Source organism: Aphelocoma coerulescens, chromosome 1A, assembly GCF_041296385.1.
Source record: "Aphelocoma coerulescens isolate FSJ_1873_10779 chromosome 1A, UR_Acoe_1.0, whole genome shotgun sequence".
Lineage (NCBI taxonomy): Eukaryota > Metazoa > Chordata > Aves > Passeriformes > Corvidae > Aphelocoma > Aphelocoma coerulescens.
Window position 1 is genome coordinate 25,764,236 of NC_091014.1, and position 27,177 is coordinate 25,791,412.

A 27,177-nucleotide genomic window follows, 5' to 3' on the forward strand; every position below is an offset into this window, starting at 1 on the left:
ATGGCTGAAATAATTTCTGAATGAAGCTTGAAAAAAAATCTTGATTTAAAGGTGCTGCTTAAATGTAAACCTGAATGTTGCATCTTAAATGACAGCTGCTAGTCTCGAGGCACAAAGGTAGTTCAGGGAAATGAAGCACAGTCCCATAAAGGTGGATCTGGTGCAGCCTCTGAATTCCACTGAGGGAGAGCTCAATAGGCATCTTTCACGCATTCTATTTTGTCCTTTTATTTGTTTGTTTATTTGTTGCATAGAGTTTACTGTCTTCAAGATGCCAGCAGGACCTTAAGAAGATTTCTGCCCTTTTGAACTCTCACTACTTCCTCCTACATTCAGAGAGAAAACATTTCTCTCTCCACTTCCATCCCACAACTCTTAAACCCTCTTTCTACAACTTGCACAACTGATTAGGAAGTGCTGACAGCAGAATTCAGTGAGCCTCCCAGTGCATCCCCCACCTCCAGACCTTTCCCCTAGGGAACAGCTTCCCAAGAGTTCCAGCACAGTTTCTGTTTAAAAGCTTCAGACCCTGCCAGAAGGAGCTGGGTTGTCAAATTTCAAATCTGTGCTCTCTACACAGTACTCAGATGTGTTTCTGCAGTAGTAAATGTTAGGTCTCCCTTGTGGCATGCACTTGCCTTTTACACAGCCATGACTGAAGCCTTACACAAGTCTTCCTCTCTGTGCTCCCATTCCTCACTTCTAGCCCAGACACAGTCTTCTTCTAAGACAAGGAAAGAGTGACCACTTGAGGAATGGGGGCACAAGCGTCCACCCAGCTGGAGTCCAGAGATCCTCATCAGTCACCATCATTCAGTCTACCCCCAAAAAATGCTCACATCATGAGCCTCCTTGCATGCCTTGGAGCCCACCTTCACCGTCCCAGAATGGACCTGGCTATGGAGTTTTTTCAAATCCCTGATTTTGCTTTGACAGGGAGCTAAACCAACTCTCCACATGTTGGTCTTATCAAAACCCACAGGGGGTCTTCTCAGGACCCAATGGACAGCAAAGGTCTTGTCTGAGAAATAACAGGCTAATGAAAGTATTATGCAAGTCTCTGTCTAGTGCCATTAACAACAGTGCAATACAGAGCCCTTTCCAACAAACACTGAAAAACCCAAATTAAGCACTGCTGTACTGCTGTGTGGCAGCAATCCACACAGTGGACTGGGCTCATTTCCCAGGTCAGCAAAGGTTTTCCCTGCTACAGGGATGTACTCAAATTTGCAACACCATTTTATCTAAAATCTTCATGAAACTGTAGTGGAGAGCTTCAGGGACCAGGCTCTGCTGAAAAGCCAGAGACCTGGCAATCAAAATGCACTGCAGGGAAGAGACAGACAGAGTCAGGGCAGACTGAGGTGTGAGCACAAAAGAATGTCAAGAGATGGCAGAAGGTTAACAGAGTAATATGGCAGGGAGCATCAGCCACCCCTCTGTGTGCAGACACAGCTGCCTGAGCCACATCCTGTGACGGAGGAGAGCATCAACAACAAACCTCCTCTGAACCAGCACGGCTGTCAGAGGAATTTTCCCACAGTAAAGATCACACTCATTGCTCTGTGTCAGGAACAATATTGCATTGTAACGTCCCTGGGATTCCAGCAGATGGAAGAACAAACATTCAAGCTCAGCCATGAACAAACTCTGAGAAGCGGCTAAAATGGTGAGGAGCAATGCTTCTTTGGCTGCACAACAGCATGGCAGATTTTATATGTGTTAACCACATGGCCAAGAACAGTGACATGAACTCAAATGAAGAATGGAGACTAGATCTTAATAAACCCGAAAAAGGACAGAAACACCCAAGCATCAGATAAAAACAAGTGTCAGAACCTTATGGATGTATGTGACCCAAACAAAATTTTAAAAAAAGAAAATAAATAAAGGAGTAATAAAAAGAAGAAAAAATAAACAGAAACACTGAATAAGAATTTGAAGTGCTTTCTTTAATTCTACAATCTCACAGATCTGTCTGTGTGAAGGGAACATGGTGATGGCCATGCAGACAATACTGTAAACTTCACTGCTTTTAAAAAAAAATAAACAAACATTTTCAAATATTTTTTCAGGTTTCTTTCCTTTTTTTCTAAGTTTCCCTAGCATGCAGAAAAGCTTATGTCCTCTTAAGAACTAGACTTTTCTTCTTATGTATGTTAGTCACTGTTATTTTTCTTCCTACAGATTTTTCAAGTCATCTTTCTCAGCATTCATATAAGATTTCACAGCCACTGTTGTTTTTTTCAGTCCTGGACCACTCTGTCTTCTCACAATCTTTACAGCAGGAAAGCTGTAGCCTGCACAGAGAGGAAAGCATAAATTACACTATGACAGGTTTATAAGACTAATTCTAATAAATATCACTCTGTAGCCTCCTATTCACTGTCTCCCTAGAAGAGCAAGGAGGGATTTTTCTGCTGGCAGCATTTTCAACGGCATCAACATATTTCATGAAAGTGCATGAACTTCGACAACGCTTTGCCAAGGAAGCCCACACAGGCTTGCAAACCAGGAGGCATGCGGAGGGCCCCGCAGAGCCCCTGGTAGGGCATTAGCCTGGACTAAGACACACCAGAGACTGGACCCTACTTCATGACCAGGTGCATTCAATCCAACTTTTCTTAGCTCAAATCACTGCAGGTCAGCCTTTGAATGAAGCTTCTTCCCCTACAAGACTCTGCTCTGGCCAATTCAACAGACCAGGAGCCAGGCAAGGCAGAGATCACGGATGTGAAGCAGGCGTCCATGTCCCAGGATGCAGCCACCAGCACCCACAAACCAGCCAAGCCTGACTCACTTCCCAAAGGCACCCTGTGTTTTCTTGCACTGTTTCATGCTGTTTTGTTTAAGTAGTCAGAAAATCCAAAACACTGCTTGATGATCTTTTAATTTCAGTAGGACCTTTATACATATCTTTGTTTCATTCTATCTACTGCCACTAGATTTTTATTGACCAAAAAAATGTATTGCTTGCAGACAGACAAATTAGAGCCTGGAAAGGAGCAATACCCAATGCTGTCAAAACCAGCTGTGCCATGTGCTCTGCCTGGGGTACATGTATTTTTCTTTCAGTCATCCTTTCATGGTTGTTAATTGCCCCATTCTTACTGTTTCAAAAAACATTTCATGCCTTATGTACATGTATTTATTTGAATACTGTTTCAGCTGTGTCACTGAAATGCTTAGAAACCCAAGCACATTTTTCAAAAGTTATTTAGGAACTTTTTTATTCAAGTACCATTGGCTTTTCTCAAAAGTCACATCACTTCTGAAAATAGGATTTAGATGCATGATGATATAGAAGGAAATTGAGAACATCTTCATTTTGGAGACATTAACCAGTCCAACACTGACCCCTATGCACATCATTTCTTACCCATGTCTTTCATTGCTGATATTCAAGAGAATGCTGTGGAGACCAGAGAGGTCTTGTGTTCACTCCTGTTTAAATCACACAAGCCATGAAAGTCTGGGATTGAAACCAGAGGTTGAAGGACGATGTCCAAAGGCTAGAAGCATTAAGTATTAAAGCATCTTCTGCAACACTCACAAGAGTTTCTTCCTGTGTTACATTTGACATGGAACATACCAAACTATGGCCTTTTATCCTTAGAAAAACTCAATTCTCTGTATCACAACCTCAGTACACAAAATAAGTAAGATTCAAATGAGCAACATTAAAAAAAAGTGAAAGGAAAATGCGAATTGATCTGGTTATGCAGTTCTTGCCATTCCATCTATTGACTCTCCTTCTCTGATTATATTAAGAGTTGCATCAACTTTCAGAAATACTGAGAAAGTCTTCTAAGCTTTTCCTGTATGCAAGATGTACAGCTGAACTTCTTTGTTCTCCATGAAATGGCTGTACCCAATATCTCTGCTCTTTTCCTTTTCAGCACAAGTACAGAGTATCTAACCCCACCCCTACTTTTTGTTGTGAAATTGGAACATGCCCAACATTTTTTCCTCAGTAGACAATTTATTTTTAAATCCATGGCTAAGAATGCAGTATAATATATTTTAAAACAAATGTTCTTAGTCATCATTTCCATAATATTTCAACCCCTTCACAGGAAATATTATTCACAACACCAACAGAATAAAAAACAATGGTTTTCTATTAGCAAGTGTCCACAAGTCTTCATTTCAAATCTCAACAATAGTAAAAAACTGATGTAATAAAAACTTAGATAAAGACTGACTCTTTGCACTAGCACTAGTCAACAGCTGGAGGTCTGTCTGAAAGGTACACCCTATTTCAGTGTGGCATAGTTGATCGACTACTGAAATGAATGATTAAATTATGTTGTCCATGTTAGGAGCATGACAGACCTAGGTTTTTAAATAAGTAAAGTTTAATATTTATTAGGAGGTAGTATAGGTCTAAAACTAAACTGCCTTCCTGAAACAACTTCTCATTCATGGCAACTGGCCTGTTATTGTAAAGAAGGTTTTTTTTTTTCTCAGATGAGGAATGATAAGGTCTCCTATACCACCATTTCCTATTCTTAAAAGCATATCAAACACACACAGAAAGTGAGGTTCAATGCCTGGTACTTCCAACAAACTAGTTTGTTCTCCTTCTTTTTTCACACAGCACTGATCAATAAAGATGTATTTTGTGTCAGTGGGAAGGGAGAATATATGTCAGGTCTGAAGTGTCAGGTTCAAATTTTAAGGTTTTGCACATTAAGTTTTTATAAATGCCAAAGCCGTGGATCTGGGCAGGCAATTTCAGTCATCAACAGATAATATTCCTTGGTTCCTTGACTACTGCATTATAAGTTGGTACAAAAGTGCTCCTGCCATATAATATAAAAGCAGATGAAGCTCTTCATTGCACTTAGGGATTTTGTAGGAAATCAGATACTGTATTGACTAAATGTACCTTACTGTGCAACAGCTGGGGAAAAAATAAGTTGCAAATTACTGCAAATAAAGTTTCATTTAATTGCTGCATTTCTTCTTTCCTTTAGTTGAATTATTACTTTGAATTTGCTTACTGTCATGACTTTATTTTTAGGTTCTTTCTACTGAACCAAGTAGGAATAGGCTGTATGTGAAGTGTTGTTATTTTTCCTACAAAATTACTCCAAAACACATACAACTTAGGCAGAAACCACGACTTCATGACCAAACACGAACACATTTTTTTAATTCATGTTGTCATGGATTTTTTGCTATAGAAGCCAGTGAGAAATCACCTGTTGACATCACAGGTCAGACCATTCAGACAAAGTGGGTAAAAGAACAGGATAATGCCCTATGGAATTCAAAAACTGAGTGGTAGTCAAAACATAAAATGGCCTGACCTGTATTAAACGTTTTCTCTCAATTTCATTAAGAGGTTAAAGGCAGTTATAAGCATGCTGTTCTCTAAAATTTGCTTAACAGAGGCAACATGGACAGAATCATGGAGCATGTCTGCATCGTGGCTTAGAAATGTTATTTTCCAGTTTAGTACTCCCGCTAAAACCATGATGCCTCTCACTCCCCTCCTTCCAGCTGGAAGAATAAAAGGCAAAGATCATGGGTTGAGATAAAAAAATTTTACTGGAAACAGCAATGAGATAAGTAAACAACAGTAACAGCAACAATATTGGTAACAAAAGGTATAAGACAAAGAAACAATTTATGCCTCCACACCTTTTCTCGACAGAAAGTAACCTCTTCTCTCCTAAAGAGCAACAGAGTCTCTTTCTCCTGCCCCTGGAAAGCTCATGAGGTGGTGCTGAGTAACATTTGGGCCTGGCCATACCCCATGCCAACTACTGCAAAAAAATTAATCCTGTTCCTGGCCAGAACCAGGACATTCTGATGTTCAAAAGCTACAGCTTTTGTTGTCTTGCTAACATCATGGTTTGCTGAATGGAAAGAACTGGATTAGAAAATACAGCCCACATGACAGTATTTGCAATAAACAGGATCCATGCCTTTATGCAAACGTTACACATCCAGAGACCAGAGCCTGTTTGAGTACCCACTGAGAGAAGGACATTCATCTCCATGGCCACAGAGTTCACTTCCATGGCAGTATTAAGAAGACATTAAATAAGAAAAACAATTCTACCTCCACCGTTACTTTTGCAATTAGATTCCCTCAGAAAACCTATTTGTAATCACTGACAAACAAGCTCTCATATTCCTGCCAGAGCCCAGTGGTTTCAGACCCAGAGCTAAAAAACGAGTCTCCTGCAGCCCTACGTATTTAAGGCAGATGTCCCCAAAGAAGGGATATGGACGTGCCACTGACTTACTTGCACTTACACAGGGCAATCTATCCAAAGGAACTGGCTAAGCAAAACAATGTTTCTAGTCACAAATGCCTTACCTTGAAAAACAACATAAATCCAACACACCCTAGAAGCTGGACCTCATCCCATCCTAGAGCTTTGGGTTTACCCCAAACCCCAAATCCCAACAGTCCTCTTGCCTCTTGTCATTTTTGTCTGTTAGGATGAAAGACCTAATTCATCTGGGATCTCCTATTTCTCTTACTGTTCATACAGTTCATAGAGCAGAAATCCATCCTGGCTCATAAGCATGGCTTGTTTCCACCTAACTGCACAAGGAGACTTTCTGAAGTCATGGGTCTTGTTGGCAGAAAACAACTGCTGGCTTGCTGTGCCAGAAAATCTCTGGCCCTGGATGCCCATGAAGTATCACATCTGTGCCGAGACAGAAATGTTGTGAACCAGAACACCAGTTACAACTATCAATGGTTTTCATACAGCAGATAGAATTCATAACTTCATAAGGGGCTACATCACACATGGTTACGAATACACCTAAAAGCTCCTGAGATCCTCACTTACTTGCAAATAACAAAAAAGTTACAGCGATTCCTTAGGTTTCTGCTTCTGTTTAATGCTGAAGATTAAAAACTTTAAGATTAAGCACAGAAAGAAGACAAATATCTGGTAAAAACCTGTTAACCTAAAATGAAGCCTTATGTACTAATTTGAGACAGAGAAGCAGGATTTTTCAAACACACTCACTGATTGAAAACTCTTCCAAGATTATGAACTCTTCTGAGTCCATGAAAGAAGTAGCAAGTATTGCAAACTCCTTTTATGGCTTTAGAGAAAATGAGTAATGGAAAAATTCATCAAATGTCTACATCATACAAATTAGTCAAAACACAACATACAGTCGAAATACTGTTATGGGTGAAACATTCCTGTGTATGACTACACAACATTAAACATCCACAATTATTTATAATTTCCCAAACTGTTAAACAATTCGGTACCTTGTTTGTGAAGATTTTTCAAGGAGTCCTCCACCTTGCCATGGGCAGTGACCCCTTCCACTAGACCTTGTTGCTCAAAAGCCCATCCAACATGGCCTTGAACACTTACAGGGATGAGGAATCCACAGCTTCTCTGGGCTGTTCCAGTACCTCACCACACTCACAGTAAAAATGTCATCCTTATATTCAATCTAAACTTACAGTCTTTCAATTTAAAACCACTACTCCTTCTCCTGTCACTACAGGCCCTGGTAAAAAGTCTGTCCCCATCTTTCTTATAAGCCCCTTCATAAGGTCACCCTGGAGACTTCTCCAGGTTGAACAACCCCAGCCTTTTCAGCCTTTCCTCAAAGGACAGGTGTTCTGGCCCCAGAATGAGACATTAGAAGTGACACCCAAATACATCATGTTTATTGGTCAGACACTGGAAGGAGTTTAGTTTCCATCTCACGGGTGTTAAAACTCACGTAACATGCATACAAAGAGAGATGACACATGGTACACAGAGGAAAGCAAACAGTCAGTCTCTTGGAAGGCAAAGATACACCCCAGAGCATCAAACCACTGGCTTGCTCATGTTCAGCTACATCAGTAACTTCAGCTCAATGACCCTCCTGTCTGCCACATGCTATCTCCTAAATTCATAAATCTTGACAAAACTACATAGAAAGAAGCAAGATTCTCACGCGGTTTAAGTAACTGTACAGATAATTGAGTTCATGGAAGTAAATAGATTCTGACAGATACAGAAGCAATGACCAAATTTAGTTTTTTTGCCTGGAAATCTCTCCTTCTTAGTTCAAATAACCACCTAGCTACTCATCAGGCTTTGCAGCTTTGCCTAGGAGTTTGAGCAAGGAAGACATTGAATTCCTCAGACTCTGCTTTCAATGACTTGAAATCATAGAATCATAGAATATCTTTGGTTGGAAGCGATGCCCAAGGGTCATCAAAATCCAGTTCTAGAACTCCTCAAATTGTCTTTGCAACAGCCCATGGTTATCCTCAAGCATCTGCCAGCTTGGCCTTGGTCTTCCAGTGAAAGTGATATTGGGTTACCTCTTTTGCTTGTCCCAGAGGACACCAACACCTACTGATATCCAGCTTTTAGTGTGCCCCAGGTTGCTGAAGGAGCTTCAGATGGAAGGGTTTGCCTTACACTACCTTACACTACCTACAGACCTTCCAGAGGACCTCCAAACCTCCATGACAAACTAAATCTGACAGGATTTTTAGTATATAATGTTCTACATTAGCTAGAGAAGCTATAGAATTAAAGCTTCTGGTCAGTCAATGCCCTTCTGTTTCCATTTACGGTTAAGAATGCAAAAACTTGACGGTAATTCCTTTCCCAAACTCTCCTCAGCCTGTTCCAATTTTGGGACATAATTCAGTCTAGTCAAAAATATTTTAAACAATGTGGTTTATTTATAATCGGAAAAAGCATCTTAGTAATCATCAAAATCACTAGAAGTTACTAAATTTAAAACACAACGACTGCATTTTCTTCTCTCCCCATATGGAGCAACAGACTGAGCACAAAATCTAAGCACTGCTTCACACAGATCAACAGAATTCCCTCTCTCCACAAACAGCTGCAGCCAGAGCCAGCAAAAGAAACCTTTTTAGGTTCCCTAACCGACCAAAATGTGATATTAGGAATAGGAATGGCAAGGAATATGAAATAAGTAATCTGTTTTATGTATTGTAGTTCACTTATACCTTATGAGTACCATCACCTATTCAAAATCATGACTGTGGAGGGAGATGAAGCCATGTTAATACAAATGATAAGATTACAAAAATCAGGATTGCTTATGCCACATAAGAGTTAAAGGAGAAAGGATACTGCAAGTGTCTAGAATAAAGCAGCACAAAATTGCAAAAAAGCAGCCATTCAATAAAAAAAGGGGCAAACTGAGAACTGTGCAAGAAGACAGGCATTCACTAAACACCTCATTTACTTGCAGAAGTCAGTATGATAAGATGCTGCTGAAGTCAAAAACTATGAAAACTCAAAACTGGAATTACAGTAAGACATGAGTATAAAGAGTATAAAAAGGCAAGCCAAGTAGCAAACTCACATGAGAAAGTAAACTAGAAATGAAGGAGGGGCAGATCACAATTGTTGCCTGATCACTGAAAGTTATTTTCTGTTGTTTGCTGAATCTGCCTCTGGTATTACCTATTCTCAAAAAAAAAAAAAAAATCTGTCTGAGCCTCACCCAGAGCAACACTAGAAATGCTGAGTGACTTCACCACAGAGTTTCTATGTTCTGTGTAGTTTCTGGAGCACAGTCTGGTTGCACACACAAAACTCTCTACACTGCTCAGAAATATCAAGAACACATAAACCCCCTTGGTTTACAGTGTGGTGGTTTGACCCTGGCTAGATGCCAGGCACCCACCAAGGCTGCTGTATCACTCCCCTCCACAGGAGAGAGAAAATAAAATGAAGGGTTCATGAGTTAAGGACTGGGAGAGATCACTCATCCAATACCATCATAGACAAAAAAGACTCAACTTGGGGATATTAACTGAATTTATTACTACCAAAATCAGAGCAAGATAATAAGAAGTAAAATGAATCTTAAAAACACCTTCCCCCCATCCCTCCCTCCTTCCCAGCTCTACCTCCTCCCCAGAGTGGCACAGGCAGGCAAGGAATGGGGGTTATGGTCAGTTCATCACATTTTGTTTCTGCCACCACTCAGAGAGGAGTCCTTCCCCTGCTCCTGTGTGGGGGCCCTCCCAAGGGCAACAGCTCCCCACGAACTGCTGCACTGTGCTTCACTCTTCCACAGGGTGCAGTCCTTCAGGCACAGCCTGCTCCAATGTGGGTCCCTCACAAGGTCATAAGCCCTGCTAGGAAACCTGCTGCAGTGTGGCTTCCTCTCCCCATGGGTCTGCAAGTCCCTGCTAGGAGCCTGCTCCAGCACAGATTTCCCACAGGTTCACAGCCTCCTCTCAGGCATCCACCTACTCCAGTGTGGGTCTCCTCCACGGGCTGCAGGTGAATCTTTGCATCCCCATGGATCTCCAAGGGCTGCAGGGGGCACAGCTGCTTCACCATGGGCTCCACCATGGGCTGCAGAGAAATCTCGGCTCCAGCACCTGGGGCAGCTCCTCCCCCTCCTTCTCCACTGACCTTGGTGTCTGCAGAGTTGTTCCTCTCGCATATTCTCACCCTGCTGTTCTCTGGTCACAATTATTGCGGTGCAGTAACTTGTTGTTTTTTTTTATTTTTCTCTTCTTAAATCTGTTACCACAGAAGCGTTATCACCATTTCTGATTGTCTTGGCCTTGGCCAGTGGTGGATCACCCTGGAGTCAACTGGCATTGGCTCTATCATACATTTAGGAATCTTCTGGCAGCTTCTCACAGAAGCCACCCCTGTAGCCCTCCTGCTACCAAAAGCTGCCCCTGCAAGCCTAATACATACATAGAAATACTTGAGGAATTCATCAATACATGAAGTGTTTGCCTTTTCCTTTCATAAGAATTGTTTTTAATAAAAATACACAGTAAGCCCCGCTCATATTTCATGTTCACTTACTTGTTCTCAGCTGCAGTTGTTACAATACAGTTGGGAAAATTCAGCTATTGAAAGTATTTCCACAGCAAACTCCTTCACATTCAAACTTCTTTTAATTCTTTTGACCTAGCCACTGTTGTTCAGCATTAGAAGATGTCGTAAGCTAAGGAAGGGCCAAGGGCTTGTCTACCAAGGCAGCTATTCTTGAAAAGTCACTGCACTCCGATGTTAAGTGCAAGAGGGGACAAAGCTGAAAGATATGTTATGAAAAAAGACGTAGGAGATAACTTACCAGAACAGAATACCTATCCCTATGCCCTCGATATTCAATGTGGGTTGCTGGTAACCACACAGATTTGTTTTCTTGTATTTTGTCTCTGAAATCTCTCTGAAGTTAAGGTGCTGCCTTGATGGACACTAGCAAATATTTTTGTTCCATTTATGAATATCTGTCATAAAAGCACGTCACAGCTGAGACTACTACCACTAGAACACTTTACAGACAAAAATTTTAAGTACTTAAATTGCTTCTACCTAGTATGCCTCATTAGAAGTCTCTTCACCTTAAGTTGTGGCTCATTTACAACAAGCCACACACACAAAAAATCAATCCAGTAAGCAGAGAACAGGTGGGGAGCTGGCATTACAAACCACTGAGACCTGTTCAGCACTTGGCAACCTACTCTAAACCATACCTGCAATGCTGTTTTTCATCTTTTTATCACTTAAAATTTATCTTTGGTCTGTCTGGATGGATGACATAAAGGTGGGAGCTAGCATTTAACACACAGCCATGTAAAGACCAGACACTTGAGCACCAACCTAGTTGAAACTTCCAAATAAGCTCATGGACAAAATCCCAATGAAGCCGACATGCACTGTTGCAGAGGCCCTTGATGTTGAGGAGTCTGTTTGAACTGTCTGATCAAACGCTTCCATTTTTAAATGATGCTGTTGTGTACACACAAAAAATATCAATGGCAGTCCCGAGGAAGAATATAAAGCAACTTGAGAATAATCTGAATGAGCCGAACTAGAACGTGATTTATAAAAGAACTACCTGGTATATGATTTTTTTTAGCAAGGCAGACATAATCATCAAAGGAAGGCAGTGACTTCTTTCTTGAAAAATCCATGATAAAAGACACAAATGCTAAAATGGGCAATATACATATTCTTTTTATAAGATTTATACTAAAACAAAGGGGACATTTAAAAAAAAATTTTCACTGTCTATGGTTACAGATGCCTGAATAGATCAGCTGTACTGGGGGGTCAAGGGATATGCAAAAAACCAACACCTTTAAATTGTTTCTACATATACAAAAACAACAACAAAGCCATGTCTGTATGTGTGCACAAATGCTCGGACAGATTAGATGTGAGATCTATCTAACAACAGCTGGGGAGGAGACAAACCTTCAGGAAATAAAGATAATTTTTCTATTTGTACAGAATAAATCAGCCAGAGTCAGATACATGTTAAACCACAACAATTATCACAAATTTTCCAGAGCCTTAGAAACTACTTTATGTCTGTAAAAGCACTTTGTGGCCTTAACAGCTGAGGCAGTAGGTGGAGTAAGGGCAGGCAGGCTGGTACTAGTCACCTCCTCAGCACCTGCATGTAAACTGTCCTCACTGCCTTAAAGCCTGCAGTCTGCAGGAGCATGGGCACACAGATGCAGCACCTATCACCACAACTGGTTCTAACTTGTTGTTTAGCTTATTTTGTGGTAATCACTTCAGGAAAACAAATATGAGACACCTTCAGTCAACAATCAGTCCTGCATTTTCCATTTCTCATCCTACTCAAAATAATCTGGCTTTATGACATTTACCATAGTTCCTTCAGTTTCCTGTAGCCTGAGACCTGCATGTCATCAACCTCAACTTTCATCTGACCTTGTAAAAGCCATCTAAAGGACCCCCTCCCAAGCAGACTTCTGAAGCTCAGTGGTGGAATTTAACTTTGTCATACAACTACATCAGCTGTACGATGGCCCTATGAATTTATTTCTTACCTATCATGGGACTGTGTTCAACTTAATACCTCCCCTCTGTGGGTAACGTGATGCAATACCGTGACAGTTCGGGGTCCCCACTGGCAGACAGAGGGGCTCCCCCACACTCAGGTTTGCTGCATGGGGCTGTGTCCGTGTGTGCATGTGCCTGCTTGTGGAAACTGGCGACCCTTCGCTCGGTCTGACACGCAGGCAGAGCGAGGTGTGTGTCAGACTTCATTTCCCACAGGCCGCAGCTGCCTCTCCTGGTCCCGCAGGACTCCCGTGTCTTTAAACGGATGCCCTCTAGCGCGAGAACTGTACAAGGCCTTTCCTACTTCTGCCACATTGCCGAGGATCGAATGCCAAATCTACATACAGCAGCTGAGGCAACACACGGTGCAGGGCTGGCTCAGGCACTGAGGAAAGGACTGGAAGCCAACGACCAAGGACAAGGGGGAAGAAACTCCTACAAACCAACAGCACAGAATGAAAGTCTAATCTCGCTGTTCCCATCTGAATAGCAACCACTAGGAAATGAAAATGACTCAAATGGCAGTGCACTGGCTTCTAGTTAGTTCCTGCATGATAAACATCTTTTGAATCAAAACTACAATTTCAAATTCAATGAATCCTTTCTATCAAACTTAAAACTGCAACATGCCAAACACTAATGTCAACTGTCTCTGTGAGTCAATATGCCATTTATTTTGTTCACTATAAATTAAGAACTGTATTCAAACCTCAGACATTTCCCCTCTCCTACCACGCAGTGCTGGCAATCATCAGACCAGAGGGACCTGTATTTTAAGAACAACATTGAGGACTCGAACCAGTTAATGTTGTTCTTGCTGAACTACAGCATTCACAGAAAGCAAACACCATAACCAGATTTGTTTGAACTGGCGTGTATTTTAGGTTTATTATTATTTTATGGTATTCTCACATCTCTCATTAATATTAACTTTTATTCCAAACTGACAGCATAACTTCCTGCAAAGACAATGGCTGTGATGTACAGAATTACACTAGCATATGAGTAAAAGAATACTGTGCCATTACAGATGCACCTGATACATTGTGTATCAGATATTAAATGCTTTCCTTTCAGTTAGCAAAGCATTGTTTGGTTTATTACTATGCTTATTATAAAGAGTATATGAATAAGTACATGTTAATAAGTAAACTAATGGCTGACTAAAGCATAGGTAATTAAATAACCCGGGTGCTTCTGAAAACATTGCCTTGCAGATATAATTCCAGTCTGTGTGTTTAAAATTCATATCCCAAACAAACTAATGTTGCAAACTGGAACAGAAAAGATACTTTTAATACGACTTTATCTTCACCTTAAGGACGAAAGGCAGATAAAATCTGCCTTCTGTATACAAATAAAAACACATCCTGAGAACTGCGGAGCCACCTGCACAGGACATGTCCCTACCTAACTGCATCAATGCCATGAGTTTTTGATGTTTACACAAGGAGTGAGTTTCTGAGGGACTAAGCCCAGGAGCCCACGACTGCAGCCTGCAGCGCAAGGCTTTGTGAGGGAACATCGGCCACCGTGGATACCACCAAGCTCCCTCACTCCTCAAACAAGGGCATTTGTGAGAAAAGGCTCCATAAAATTTCATCCAGCATTCTTTTCCCTTAAATGCTTCTCTATCAGATTAGAAAAGGAAAAGAAACACAAAGGCAAACAAGAGATTTTGGTTGGCAGGCTTCTCGTTATTCATTTACTATTTATTATTGATTTTTGTGCCCGTGCAGAAGGATCACATGTGCACTGGAAAGAGGATGATGGTAATGTACAGAGGGCTCTGTATGCCAGGGACCTCGTGTCCAGAGCAGCTGTCTGTGGGCTCTCTGTGGCTGGTTTATGGATTGTTGGTTGTTTATTCTAGACTAAGAAGGTCTCCAGTGTTCAGCCTGGACTAAACCACAAACTCCAGCTCCAAGGGTCCACTGCCACGATGCAAAGGGTTCATAACCCAGACTGGAAGAGCTGAGATCTTGGGTGATCACCAGGGTGGGAGCTACCGTCCCAGTGAACCAAGCTGGGTTGGTATTCACAGCCACGGAGCCACCTTACAACAATCGAGGGGCAGCTGCTCTCGCTCACACCCACAGACAGCACGGGCCACCACAGCCCTGCTGCAGAGCGAAGAGCACGGCAGCACCCAGACCCACACACTGCTGCCATCTGGCAACAGGAACTCCACTGCACCTAGGGAAGAACAGATTTGTAAGGAAGATATTGCAGGATATTTATTTCAAGTCTGTATTACTAGGTCACCTAAGGAAAGTAACAAACAATGCTGATTAGTCCTGCACATCACTGACTCTGTAGCCCAACTGATAGAGCTGTAGCCTCAAACACAAGGGGGACAGCACCGTATTTTATTACATATACAGTACTAACATAAATATTATATGTAATGTAATTTATATCAATATCATATAACATATTTTATATATTACTTTATATATTACTCAGAAACAAAAATAAAAACAATCGCTCAATGACAGTATTGTTCCATAATCAGTCATTGCCAGTTTGAATGTGGCATGAAGAAAAATTGGCAATTTTAGATCTATCTGACTTACAGAAGAGAGCAGAATAGTACTTGAAGCACCCAAAGTTTTCAGCTGAGTGATTTATTAACTACTGGGTTTGGCTTATGTTGTGCAAAATTTGTCACACTATCAGAAAGTTTACGATACCTTGTAAAACTGAAAATTTATATTACAACTTCAAGAGTTATAAAAATGTGTGGAAAGAAAACTGATTAAAAAGTTTTAAACATAAAAGCAGTTGAGAAACTTTGCAGATTAGATTTAGACAGGTCAACTTCTTTTAATGCTAAATACCTTTATTTAACCTGCACTGCCATCAGTTCTCAGTGTCTTGATACCTGTCATATTTCAAATCCAGGAAGGCAGTAAACGTTATTTACATTATTTAAAGCTTATTTCAGATTGCTGGGAGGTGTATGAGAGTCATTCACATTATATACCCTCTTCTATCAAGACTAATGTAAAAAAAACTCTTGGGGCAACATTGTCATTTCCTTAACTCACTAGGAAATTTACCAACTGCTTCAAGTAGACCAGAATTGGGACACAGACTTTCTCAAAATAATAATGGAAAGTTAGTTTCCGTTTCTACCTCACAACATCAATCTATCAGCTATGGTCTTCAAATAAAGCAATATCAGCCCTGTACAAGTAATACCCGCATGACCTGGGATGTTCAAAGATTTCCCTCTGCTTTGGTGAGGACAAAAGGCACAGAAATAAAATTATATCTGAAAAAGTCAGACTAAGTTATAACTTAAGATCTGTATAAAAACAGTTAATATATATCACAACAAATCCAACAAACCAAGACTATTTCAACAAAATAAATAAGGACACAGCAAGGTAAGAAGCAGGATATGGTTGTTTCCAAAGTGAATACTTATTTCATTTTTGAATGGGAACAAAACTGCTGAATGTGGAGGAAAAAAGTAATTAAAGGGCAAGAAAAGAGACACTGTGACAGGAGAAAGAGAGATATAATTCAAATGTCCAAGACATGGTTAAGTGTAAGATTAAGAGAGTGTAAAGAAAGCAACTTGCTGAAAGAAATTACATTTGTAAAAGCAATCCCCATATCAAGACAGTTTTAATAAACTGTTCAAACCCTCCAGATTATGCCAGAGTACTTCATATTTCAATTTTTAATATGCACACCCAAGCTACTGCACTATGAGGCAGTAATATGTGAAACTTGAGAATTAAGCAATGGAGGTACACAAAAAAATAGGATAAAACACAAAATAAATAAATCATGTCAATGTGCCCCTTTAAAAAAATCAGATGTGGCCCTTTAAAAAAATATTCAGTTCTCTTACTGAGAAAAATGAGTAGCTCTAAACTGTCTGGATCTCAGTAAAGTACTGACAGTGCTGTAGAAAGCTAGTTAAAACAGCAGATGGAGAAACCTGCAACTAGCCTGTGAGCACTGGACAGTGTGGAGAGCCCATAGAGCTGCAAACTGAGCCTTATGGAGTATTTTCATTACCAAAACCAGGAGGTGCAGAAAGCACCTGGCATGGGCTGCCAGAGATGCCATATCAAAGTTAATGGGGCAAAAGGCAAGGAACCAGCAAGGAAGACTATTTCCAGTGGAAGGTGAGAAGGATTACTTGAACTATATAAGGCAGTTAATGAAGCCTTACCTTGGCATATGATATAGAGTTCACAAGCCCAATTCTGAAATGGCCAGAAAAACTGAAAGAATAAAGTACTAAAGAATCAAGGATATCCAGCTGTTTTAGGAGAACACATGAGGACAGCCCAACTGACTCAATCTTATAAGAGAAGGACAAGCAGGAAAAACCCCACGAATGCATTGGGAACCAGTCTTCACGGTGGTGCTGCTGCTTCTGCAGGTAAAGGAGAGAACTGTTACGAGCACAAACACGTGCTAGCCGGCCACAAATACATCTAGGCCAGAGTGAGAGCAAAGTTTCTATCCATGAGAATTTTCAAGTTCTGGAAAAAATCTTTCAGTGCAGCACTTTATGGGAAGATAACGTAAAATGACTGAAGGTTGGAGTCAGGGACCCAGAGAGGCCTGTACACCTCTCCCATGCCACAGAGCACAGCCCCTACATACTCCTCACAGGAGGACATCAAGGGTGGAAACTCTGCCTTCTGCAGAGCTGCTGACAAAACACTCTCAGCCATAACGCAGGCCAAACCCTCCTGGCCAGGTCTGAGGAAATCCTGCAGTTCAGACACTTTTCAGAAACCCTGGAACTAATCAGAGCTCCTTGGGACTTGTGTTCCCCACAAGACTATGTGGCTTTTGGGATGACTGCTAACACAGCTGTCATCAGCACTCTTAAACCATAAACTCTTGACAAGAATTTCTGGGAATATGTAGGACAATATTAACTGCGAAAGCAATTCTCTTGTGCTTGTATCAATCCTCCTTTGTCCTGACCCAATGAGCTGGACAGTCAGACACAGGGACCAGAAGGCACTTTTATAGCAATGCAGCATAATACAGGAGAGCCTGCTCTGAGCAGGCAGATAAATCCGTCAGGTCAAGCACTATAGAGAAGACACTTCTGGCTTCTAAGACCAGTAGTTGTGCATCAGTGCCACCCTGCACAAGACCTCCTCAGATCCTTCTCTTCACAGGGAAGGCTCATCAGCTCAGCTGCAGCATCCTGCTGCTGCACAAAGTTGGCTTCTGCTCAAGAAGTATCTTGAGTTTCACCTGGGGACTCTGTCCCCTCGTCCCCTCCACAGGGTACGGAAGGCCAGCTGCAACCCTTCTCTGACAGGGTCTGGTTTAACCTTCTCTCTGAAAATTGAGGAAATGACTAGCCTGGGACTCTAAGCTGAGACTTGTGTAAAACATACCAGATGGGTACACTGCTATCAAGTTAACTTCATTATTAAAAATAGCAAAAGAAATTTCACGTGGAAGATTAAGTGCATTAGTGGATCATATAACCTTGCTTCAGACCAAGCCATGGTGTAAACAATTTTCAGTCCTCAGCATAAACACACAGGACATGCCATGAAAACATTTAGTTATGTGAAGTTCAACATCTATGACACTCCCAGGTTACAAGCATATTTTCTTCAGAAATAAATGGCTGCCTTACAAAATAAGATTACAACGATGATAACAACATTTCTTGTGATTAAAATTTGATCTCTGAGTGTCTTGCCACTGAGCACAAGACCCTACATTTCAACCTAACAGCCCTGACATTTAATAAGCCAAGTTTATTTGTAGAAAGCGAGCTGGAAATAAAATCTCATGGTTGCAGTTGGCACACTATACAGAATAGGAATCTTAACGATGACTGCAGTTCATTTTTGCCCTATAGCTTTCATCCTTCTAATTGGTATATCTAAGTGCACTTAAGCAATGAGTCTACCACAGGGACAAATCTCCAGTTTAGGCTCCACAATAATAAATCTTTGTCTTCTCTCAGCAGCTGGCGAGGTTTGATTTGGACTTTGAATTTAGGCCCTTTCCTCAGGCTTAACAGTTACAACTTGTTTGTTCTGTCTGCTGAAAGCGTGACATTAACTCTTGTCTTTAAATGCATTATTGTTGCTTAAGCTTACTGTTCTTGGTGTCAAAATTGGTTGCCCTTCTGCAGTGCCTGACTAAGATACACACAAAAAACGTCCAATTAGCCTGTGCTGGGATTTCACAAAGCAACTTTAACTCATTAGTATTTATACAGCATCACTGGTCCACATGACGCTTCACAGACATGAGGACGAGCTGGAGTTTATAACACAATCTTTCAATAGATGCCTCCAGTGCCACAAAGAGCTAATTTAAAAACAGGTGGAAGGAGCCATCAGACACCCCCTTTAACAGCCAACAGAGGAGTAACATCCCCACAAGCACCTCATAGTCTGTCCACAGGACAGGACTAGACTATCCTACGCCAGGATAGGCGTTATCCTAAATTCTATGACAGATGTCCTAAGTATGTTCTGAAACAGCTCTGGTAAAAAAAAGGCAAAACTTAGATGCGATCATCAAATCACAAGACAAAAAACTACCTTTGGACTGAAGTGACTGGGGACTCTGTCCCCCATATTGCTACAGACTCCCTGCAGTACCTTCATAAAATATTTAGGCCCAAGTCTTTGAGAATTCATGCATATTAATTACCTGTGCAGCAAAACCCTGGGCCTATGCTTTCAGAGCAAACCAATCCACTGAAGGTTTTCAGGATGAAGGTCTCATTTCCCTTTGCCTTAGTTCTTCCTGTACAGTTCAACAGAACACTCAGTTGTATTCAACATTCTGACAGGTATCTGGAGCAGGGCCTTATTTTGCTAAATATAAAAGACCTTCTTAAATAACTAATCTTGGATAAAAAAAAGGTGAATCCTGACTTGTTGTGACAGCCACACAAAAGACAACATCAGCTTCTGACAGCAATGTTCATTCCTTCAATCCAGAAGAAACTGCTTGGCCCTCCAACCTAAGTCACCACTTAAGTGGTTTTATTTGCTTTACCACTTGCCAGGACGACAAATAACTCTCCCTTAAGCACAGAGCTTGCCAGCTGACTGAACAATGCACAGAAACCTTGGACTCGGTGGGGATTGCCCTCTGGCATGTGCACAAAAGTCCTGGCACATCTGGGACTATTGGAGCCTTTGTGCACAACATACCTGCACACCATCAGCAAGTGTTTTCAGCTGGGTGTGGGGGTTTTTAAACCCCAGCACGATAGGGTTTTAACTGGTCAGCTCTCCTGTTTATTATGGGCCATTAGATTTCACTCCCAGTTTCCCCAATGAAGAGCCTGGCAATCCTCATCACACTGAGGGTCTTAGTACTATGAGAGCCAAAGATGAAGAGGCATAATATCCTTTGCCATATCCACTGGGTCCAAAGACACATCTTCAAAAATCTCTTATAAAAAATACTTATCATGTGCATTCCTCTGGGTCCATTTTGCAGCCACCCCTTTTTAAAGATTTCTCTTCCCTATTTTAAAGGCTACTTTAGTACCTGCTACTTTCTTCCCACCACAGTTTACAGCACAAGGAACCACCTCTCTGTTAATGTGAAGGCACTGCAATCAGCATGTCTCACAGCCAGGCTGTTTCTTCAGACCATTGACGATTTGGGCTCCAATTCTGACAAGTTAGCATGCATTTTAACTCCAAATATTTAGGAAGCTCACTATACGTTTGTCAGACAGATTAAAGGTCTTACACCTCCTTAGCTACTGTCAAGCAGCTTCTCTGTGATTAGATAAACAGCTTGAGCTTCCTTAGGCTAACATTGTGCTTTTACGAGACTCTCCATAACTCCTGTCAGAGAATCCATTTTAAAACACAGGCAGGTCATTCCCTCCAAAATCCCTGTTTTATCCAAATTCATCTTCCTAATTCTGCCAGGTGCTGCTCTCAGGCAGGCATCATGACCTTCTATTTTTCACTTAATGTACAGCATTGGCACAGAATTATGTACTTTCCTCTCTTTTCAGTCCCTGAGGCATTGACACCAGTTAGCACTTCTGTCTTTCACAAATGCAAATTCATGACCCGGATTTTTGCATTTGCTTTGCAAAACAACCACCAAATATATATATATTTTAAGTTCTTTCTTTAATTTAGAATGGTGCTATTTTCATAGCCGCTCAGACAATTAGGGCCTATGACCCCTGTGAACGATGGGGGGCTTATGCTCTTTTGGGCTAAATTTGTCCAGGCACTCAGTGGATGCTTTGGGAACATCCCACTACACATAGGCAGTTTTAGGAGCATTTCCATAGATTTTCATCAACACACAGAGGACATTAGACTTCAGTTAGAAGCTGGCAGTACAGCTTCATGATAGCTTATCAGTCAGTGTTACAGTAAGCTCACTCAAGATGTTATCAAATATTATTTTGAAGGCTCTGGCTTACACATTTCCCCTGAAATAGTGACTGCAAATCTTCTAGAGCTTTTGCAGTAAGAAAGTCAATTTCTTCAAACAGTATTTTCTGAAAACCTTGCATTTCCTACAACCTTCACTCCATTCCCAGCATCTGATGCTGACTGAAAAATTAAGCTCAATCAAAAAGTCAAACCAGTAAAGAAATGTCAAAAATTCATAGAAAACAAGTATCATTGTATACTGCTTCCATGGGGCATTGATCCAGCAAGTTTTGATACATCTTTTCCCCCAAGAATCCCCAGTTTCATCTACAAAGATTTGTCTACTTTTTGTCAAAAGTAACATACTACTTTCATGCACATCATAATCTCTTCCCTAAAGAATTAAAGGGACAGTTTCCAAATGTACCATGATGAAAATATGCATGCTTGAAACAGTTAAAACCTGTTTTATAATAACCTAATGAATATTAGCCTACAGCAGTAAAAACTAATTTTTGCAAAACCCAAAAAGGCAGACCACAGAAACCTCTAACATCCAAACCCTGTCTGGAGGCTCAGCAGCAACTATGAATGCTTTGTGGTGCTACAAGTGATACAGATGAAGAGAGGGGTTAACAGTTATGAAAACACTGTTTACTTTAATTCCACTAAGCAGAAAATAAGATCAGTATTTAGTAAATATTTAATTTACATTCTAAGAAATGCAAAAATTAATGCAAGTGATTTTGGGTCATGAACAAACTATCTGTAACTGATTCTGTGACTTTCATAGGCGGGATTGATGCTAACCTTGACAGAAGTAGTCATGGATTTGAAACTTTACTTTCAACCGTCAAATTCTTAAGAATACCCCAAACAAATCTACACGGCACTTTCAGGGAGTTAAGAATTCTTCCGTCTCCTTTGGTGGCATGAGAGCTTTGCTCCAGTTGCTCCAGGTTTTCTTTCGACTCGCCCACCTCCACACTGACTTCTGTAGCTCACACAGCAGATACTTACAGGGAAACCCATCACAATGACGGCAGATTGCTTTGAAGAAAGGCCAAGCAATTACCAGCAAGTCTGCAAAACTAAAACTAACTGTCCTTCGGTTCTTCTCAAAAGAAAGAATCTGTTCACTTGTTTTCAAACCATTTGAAACTCCCTGGCCTTTGTCAGGTTAATGTTTTCCAACCCTCATGATTAACTGCCCTAGCTTGAATTTATGAAGGGGAACAATACCTCCTGACCATCTGTCAAGATGCTATCACAGCAAACACACCTCGACACGCACGGTGGCTTCAGGGGCCGCGCAGGTACCGGCAGCTCCAGCCCCAGCACCTGCAGCCGTGCATCCCCAGCCCAGGCAAGACAAACCCCCAGGCATCCAGTTCCCAAAAAATCCTTCTGTCCTACGGGTGGTTTATCACCGCAGCTTGCGCACATGCAGCTCCACGTGGCCCAATTACCAGCAGCAGGAAAAAAGTGAAATTAGTTAAATTTTAGTAACAGGCCATGAGGCCATGGGAATGAAAAGTTACTTTTTTTCTCACATTGCAGCTTATTGGGGCACATTGCACCAATGTGCAGTATAGATCTGCAGGGTCAGGAAGCCCAGAAAGGGAAGATCAGAAAGATGAGATGAGCTTCACTGAGAGCAGCCAGCACCCTAAGACAGCGTAGCCCAAACCTGAGAGGCAGGCTCCATCTCTTCATCTCCTGCAGTATTTCTGCTAATGAAATCACACTCAGCTTTCTTGCAAGGTTTAACACAAGATAGTTTCATAAGATGGGACTTTTCCAAGTGCTTTGCTTCCTGAAGTCAGTGCAATGCACACACTGGTGAATACAGCTAAGGTGGGCCAGGCTGACTAAAAAAACCTCTCAATTTTGTGTCTTCTGAGAGACTCCTGGACAAACAGAAAGCATCATTATCCTAATTTTACAGGACTTTGAACATGTCCACTTCACTCCCTGGCCACACAAACCACAGGGGTGAGTGGGGACCTGCTGATGGCCAGTGCTGCCAGCCCTGCTCCATGCCAGCCTCTTCCCTCTCCAAATGGCCGGTACCATGCGCAGTGTTTCCGGTGATGGGCTTTAAGAAAAGTCTATTACATGGTCACAAATCCCACATTAATTAATTAATTAAAATTTTAGCTGTTTATTTCAGTAAGAATGTCATAATAATAATTTTTAAAAAATCATAATGAAGAAATGTACCATGTTCCTCAGATAACAACTCTGTCCTAGCCACCACAAGGTGATGTAGTCTTCCTCTTCCAGCCGTGGTATCCTGGACCTGCTGACTTCAGGGGCCTGGCAGCACAACTTTACTTGCTTTCTTTCATTCTACAGGCTTCTAACGTTGCAGCTCAGCTGGTAACACCACAGGACCTTGCTCCAGGACAGCTGAATAATAATACTCCACCAATAGACACCAATAGAGCCAGACTCAGCCCAGAGCTCATACCTCTATATTTATTTTCCACAGTTTTAGGAAATCAGTTTTTCTGATTTCTCCACCCTCGGCAAACCAGAGGTTTCCTCCTGTCTGCCTTGTCACAAGCTAGTCACACTTACTGCTCTGGTTATTAAATCTGTCTTTCTGTTGCACTTTGAAAGGATAAATAAAATCATCAGAAACTGTTTAACTTCAGTGCCTCTTTCCTTCTTAGGATTTGACTAGAAATCCAAACTCTTATGTCAGGAAAAACAAGCACATTTTTAGAAGAGGTGTGTCTTAGTTCAGATTAGTGTGGCATTCAGAAATCGTGCAAGTGCCAACATGGGAAGAAAATACAGCATGTTATGTAAAATAGGCAAGGCATGTTTAATTATTTTAGAATAAGATGATAATATCCGCTTCCTCAACTGCTTATTCTGTACTTAATATAGGACTTAATATGTCCTCTCTTGCTTCCTGGCTAATGGTATAGTACAATAGTTCAAACTCTCCTATTCATAATTCTATTATTTGATCTGGATATCAAGCTTCAAAAAAATGAAAAAAAACCCCAAAAATACACGAAACACCACAATCAGATTTAACAGTAATATTTTTATATGACAGATTAGATTTCCATTTGGTTATATCACAGTAATGTACTCCACTGAGGACAGTGAAATTATGCTTGGCCAAACTGAGACCTTCAAGCCTGGGAGCTCACTGAAACACATGGGGTGACCAACATGCACTGGCACTAGGGATGTGCACATCTGTACAACATCGAAGGAGGGAGAAAAGACCCCACACTTCTTCTTAGTAAGACTTTCTGATGCAAGTGACCAAGCACTGGTCTGTTTGGTGAAACCATCTGCAATGACTCTGACTGCCAGTGGTGCACAGCCTGCTGCCCTGTCCTTGCCAAAAAGCAATTTAAGGCTGCATGAACACTAGAGACTCCTGTTTCACCATTGGAGTTGAAGAATTTCAGACAGGCGAATCCCAAAGGTTCCTTTATTAGCTGATCCAAGTTTGCTAAGAATTAATGCCTGATTATGACAAAATTGAGTTCTGCCCTCTGCTTCTAGTCATCAATTGTTATAATTCTTTTCATGATTAAAAGGCCATTTCTTTCTCTCCATGACAATACCACTTTACTGTAATCTTACTCTGATGCATCTCTCCAGCCCTGGAATAATCTTTCCACTATCTTCTCCGGCTTTTCCATTTCCTTTTAAAAATACTGACACTGGGGATGGAAAAACAAAATCACACAGGGGTAGCAAGCACCAAGTCCCCGTGGCAGGTGCCCTCCCATACATGCCACACTAGTCCTTTGTATCACACCACTGTGAACTCTGTCTAAGGTGTTTGATCTAAGTCTCTAAAACCTTTCTAAATCACTATTTCATGAAGTGCAAACTATACCTGTAGAACTGTGTTTTTTTAACTGGCTGCCTAAGCCTGCCTCTGTGGTGGTACTGAAAACCAGTTTGTTTGACCTCAACTCACCAACAGATCCAGCTTGTTCTGGTAAAATGCCCAGTCATTGTTTTTAATCACCCTACTATTTCTTTATGTCACACAGAAGTTTTAGTAGCAACATTTACAAACTTATTTTCACATCACTGAAATAAATTTGATTGGTATCACATGACCAGTTCCTGTGGTACTTTATGAGCAACCTTAAATTAATGACAGTAGAATCTGACTGTAATCAACTGGGGGGGGGGGGAACGACCCACAATAAATCAAATCCATTTTAATTCATTCACACAAACTTTGAAAAACTGAACTAAACAAAAAATGATCATGCTATTACCAGTACTAACTTTTTAATAAATTCCATTTAGGAACAGATGATGCATAAAGACCATACTGTGCCTATTGTTCTCCCCTGGTAACTCATTTTCATCATGCACTTTGGGACTTTCTTCAGCCTTTTTAAACTCCTCAGAGATTTCATACTGTCATTTTACTTGCATTTTGAGACATTTCAGTAAACCCCAAGATGACTCAGCTGGAGTAACATTTCAAATGAGAAAGTGCATCAAGAATTAGTTTGTTCAAACTCAGAAAGAAATCAGAGGGGGTTGATTAGGTCTCAGATGGATGCCTGTGATTTTTTCCAAAAGCGAAAATCATAATAGAAAGCATTCTGACATTTTTGCTTGACAGCCATGGCCTGCAATGCTTACCTGGGACATACGCATTACATAAATTATTAAGAATCAAGCAACAAGAATTACATGCTGTTCTAATCAGTGTGTGGCAATGTCAAAAGAAACAGGATATTGTTCAAAGACATTTTATTTGAAAATTTGACCAAAATTGCATTTAAAGTTTATAAATGCAATTTGTCACTGCGTTCATGCTTAAAGTGAAAGCTGCCATATGCTGAATATTTTTTTTTTTTTTAAATTCTTCTTTGATGCTGGAATTGCCAGAGGCTTATCAAATGAGAACAGGCCAGAGGGATGGGTGAAAAACGCTCGGATAACGTTCGACTTCCCAGCAGCAGGGATGCCACACGGGTTACATCTCATATGCCCCAAAACTAATTTGGCTTTTCCAGCATGGGGGTTGGGAGGGTGAGGGGGCCAGAAATTAAATTAGCAAAGTAGATGGGTAGAAAAATAAGCAATTTCAAGATAAGGACATAACTGCCCAGTCCAGACCGGCTAACAGTACGTAAGTTACTGCTGATTCAGTATAGCAATGGCACACTACCTTAGTATAGCAATGGCACACTACCTTAGCGAGTTTGAACAGCCAAAGCAAAGTCCATCGCAGCAGCGATAGTCTTCCAGCAAACTTGCACTCTTATTATTTATTATCATTCAGAAAAAGTAGCTGAGATCTAATTTTTATCAGGAACATAATTAAAGTTTTAATCCTGGTTTAAAAAAATGCTGGAGTGCAATACGAATAGCATAAATAGCGTAAGAGAGTACAGCCGAGGGGGCGGCGGCGGGCGCGCCCCTGCGGGCACCCCCGGCCGAGCCGCCCCCGGGGCAGGGCAAGGGGACAGATGATCACAGCCTACCTGTGGTTAAATTGTCATTGATCTTCAGCGGCACCCTTAAGATGTAGACGAGGAAGAGCATGATGAAGAACCACAGCGTCCAGAGATAAGTCCAGGACCAGACGATGCAAGACTTGAGCTGTTCCAAAAAGCCCGTCCCAGCTTCAGCCATGTTTTTTGGAGAGAAAAGAGGAAAAAGAAAAAAAAAAAAAAAAAAGGGGGGGGGGGGAATAGAGAGGGGGGGGGGAATCAGCCCAAACGCTGCTCTCTGCTGCCACGAGCTCTCAGCGTGTGTTTGTGGGATGGTTCACCCCCCTCTCGCTGGCCGGGCCGCCTCTCCCCCGCCCGCCGCACGCACCGCCCGCCGGGCACTGCGGGTGCCCCCGGGGCGCTGCCGGCTCTGCCCCGGCCGCCGCCGTGCCCGCCGCCGAGCCTCGGCGAGGGCTGGCCCGCTAAAATGGACTCCTGCGAGCTCCCCTCCGGCCGAGCGGGTGGGGACGT

The 27,177-nt window shown here is 41.5% G+C and overlaps 1 protein-coding gene across 3 annotated transcripts in view; it reads right to left on the reverse strand.

Moving 5' to 3' along the window:
* ST7 (suppression of tumorigenicity 7) overlaps window positions 1-26,899 on the reverse strand; it is a 174,678-nt gene extending 147,779 nt beyond the window's left edge. For 2 of the 3 annotated variants that reach the window (XM_068996952.1, XM_068996899.1), the window contains exon 1: window positions 26,698-26,898. In XM_068996952.1, the coding sequence (XP_068853053.1) occupies window positions 26,698-26,848 (151 nt within the window). In that variant the 5' untranslated portion in view covers window positions 26,849-26,898. Of the gene's footprint in view, window positions 1-26,697 lie in introns of all 3 variants that reach the window. The other variant, XM_068996979.1, reaches the window with a different exon arrangement.
* Window positions 26,900-27,177: the final 278 nt, after the last annotated feature.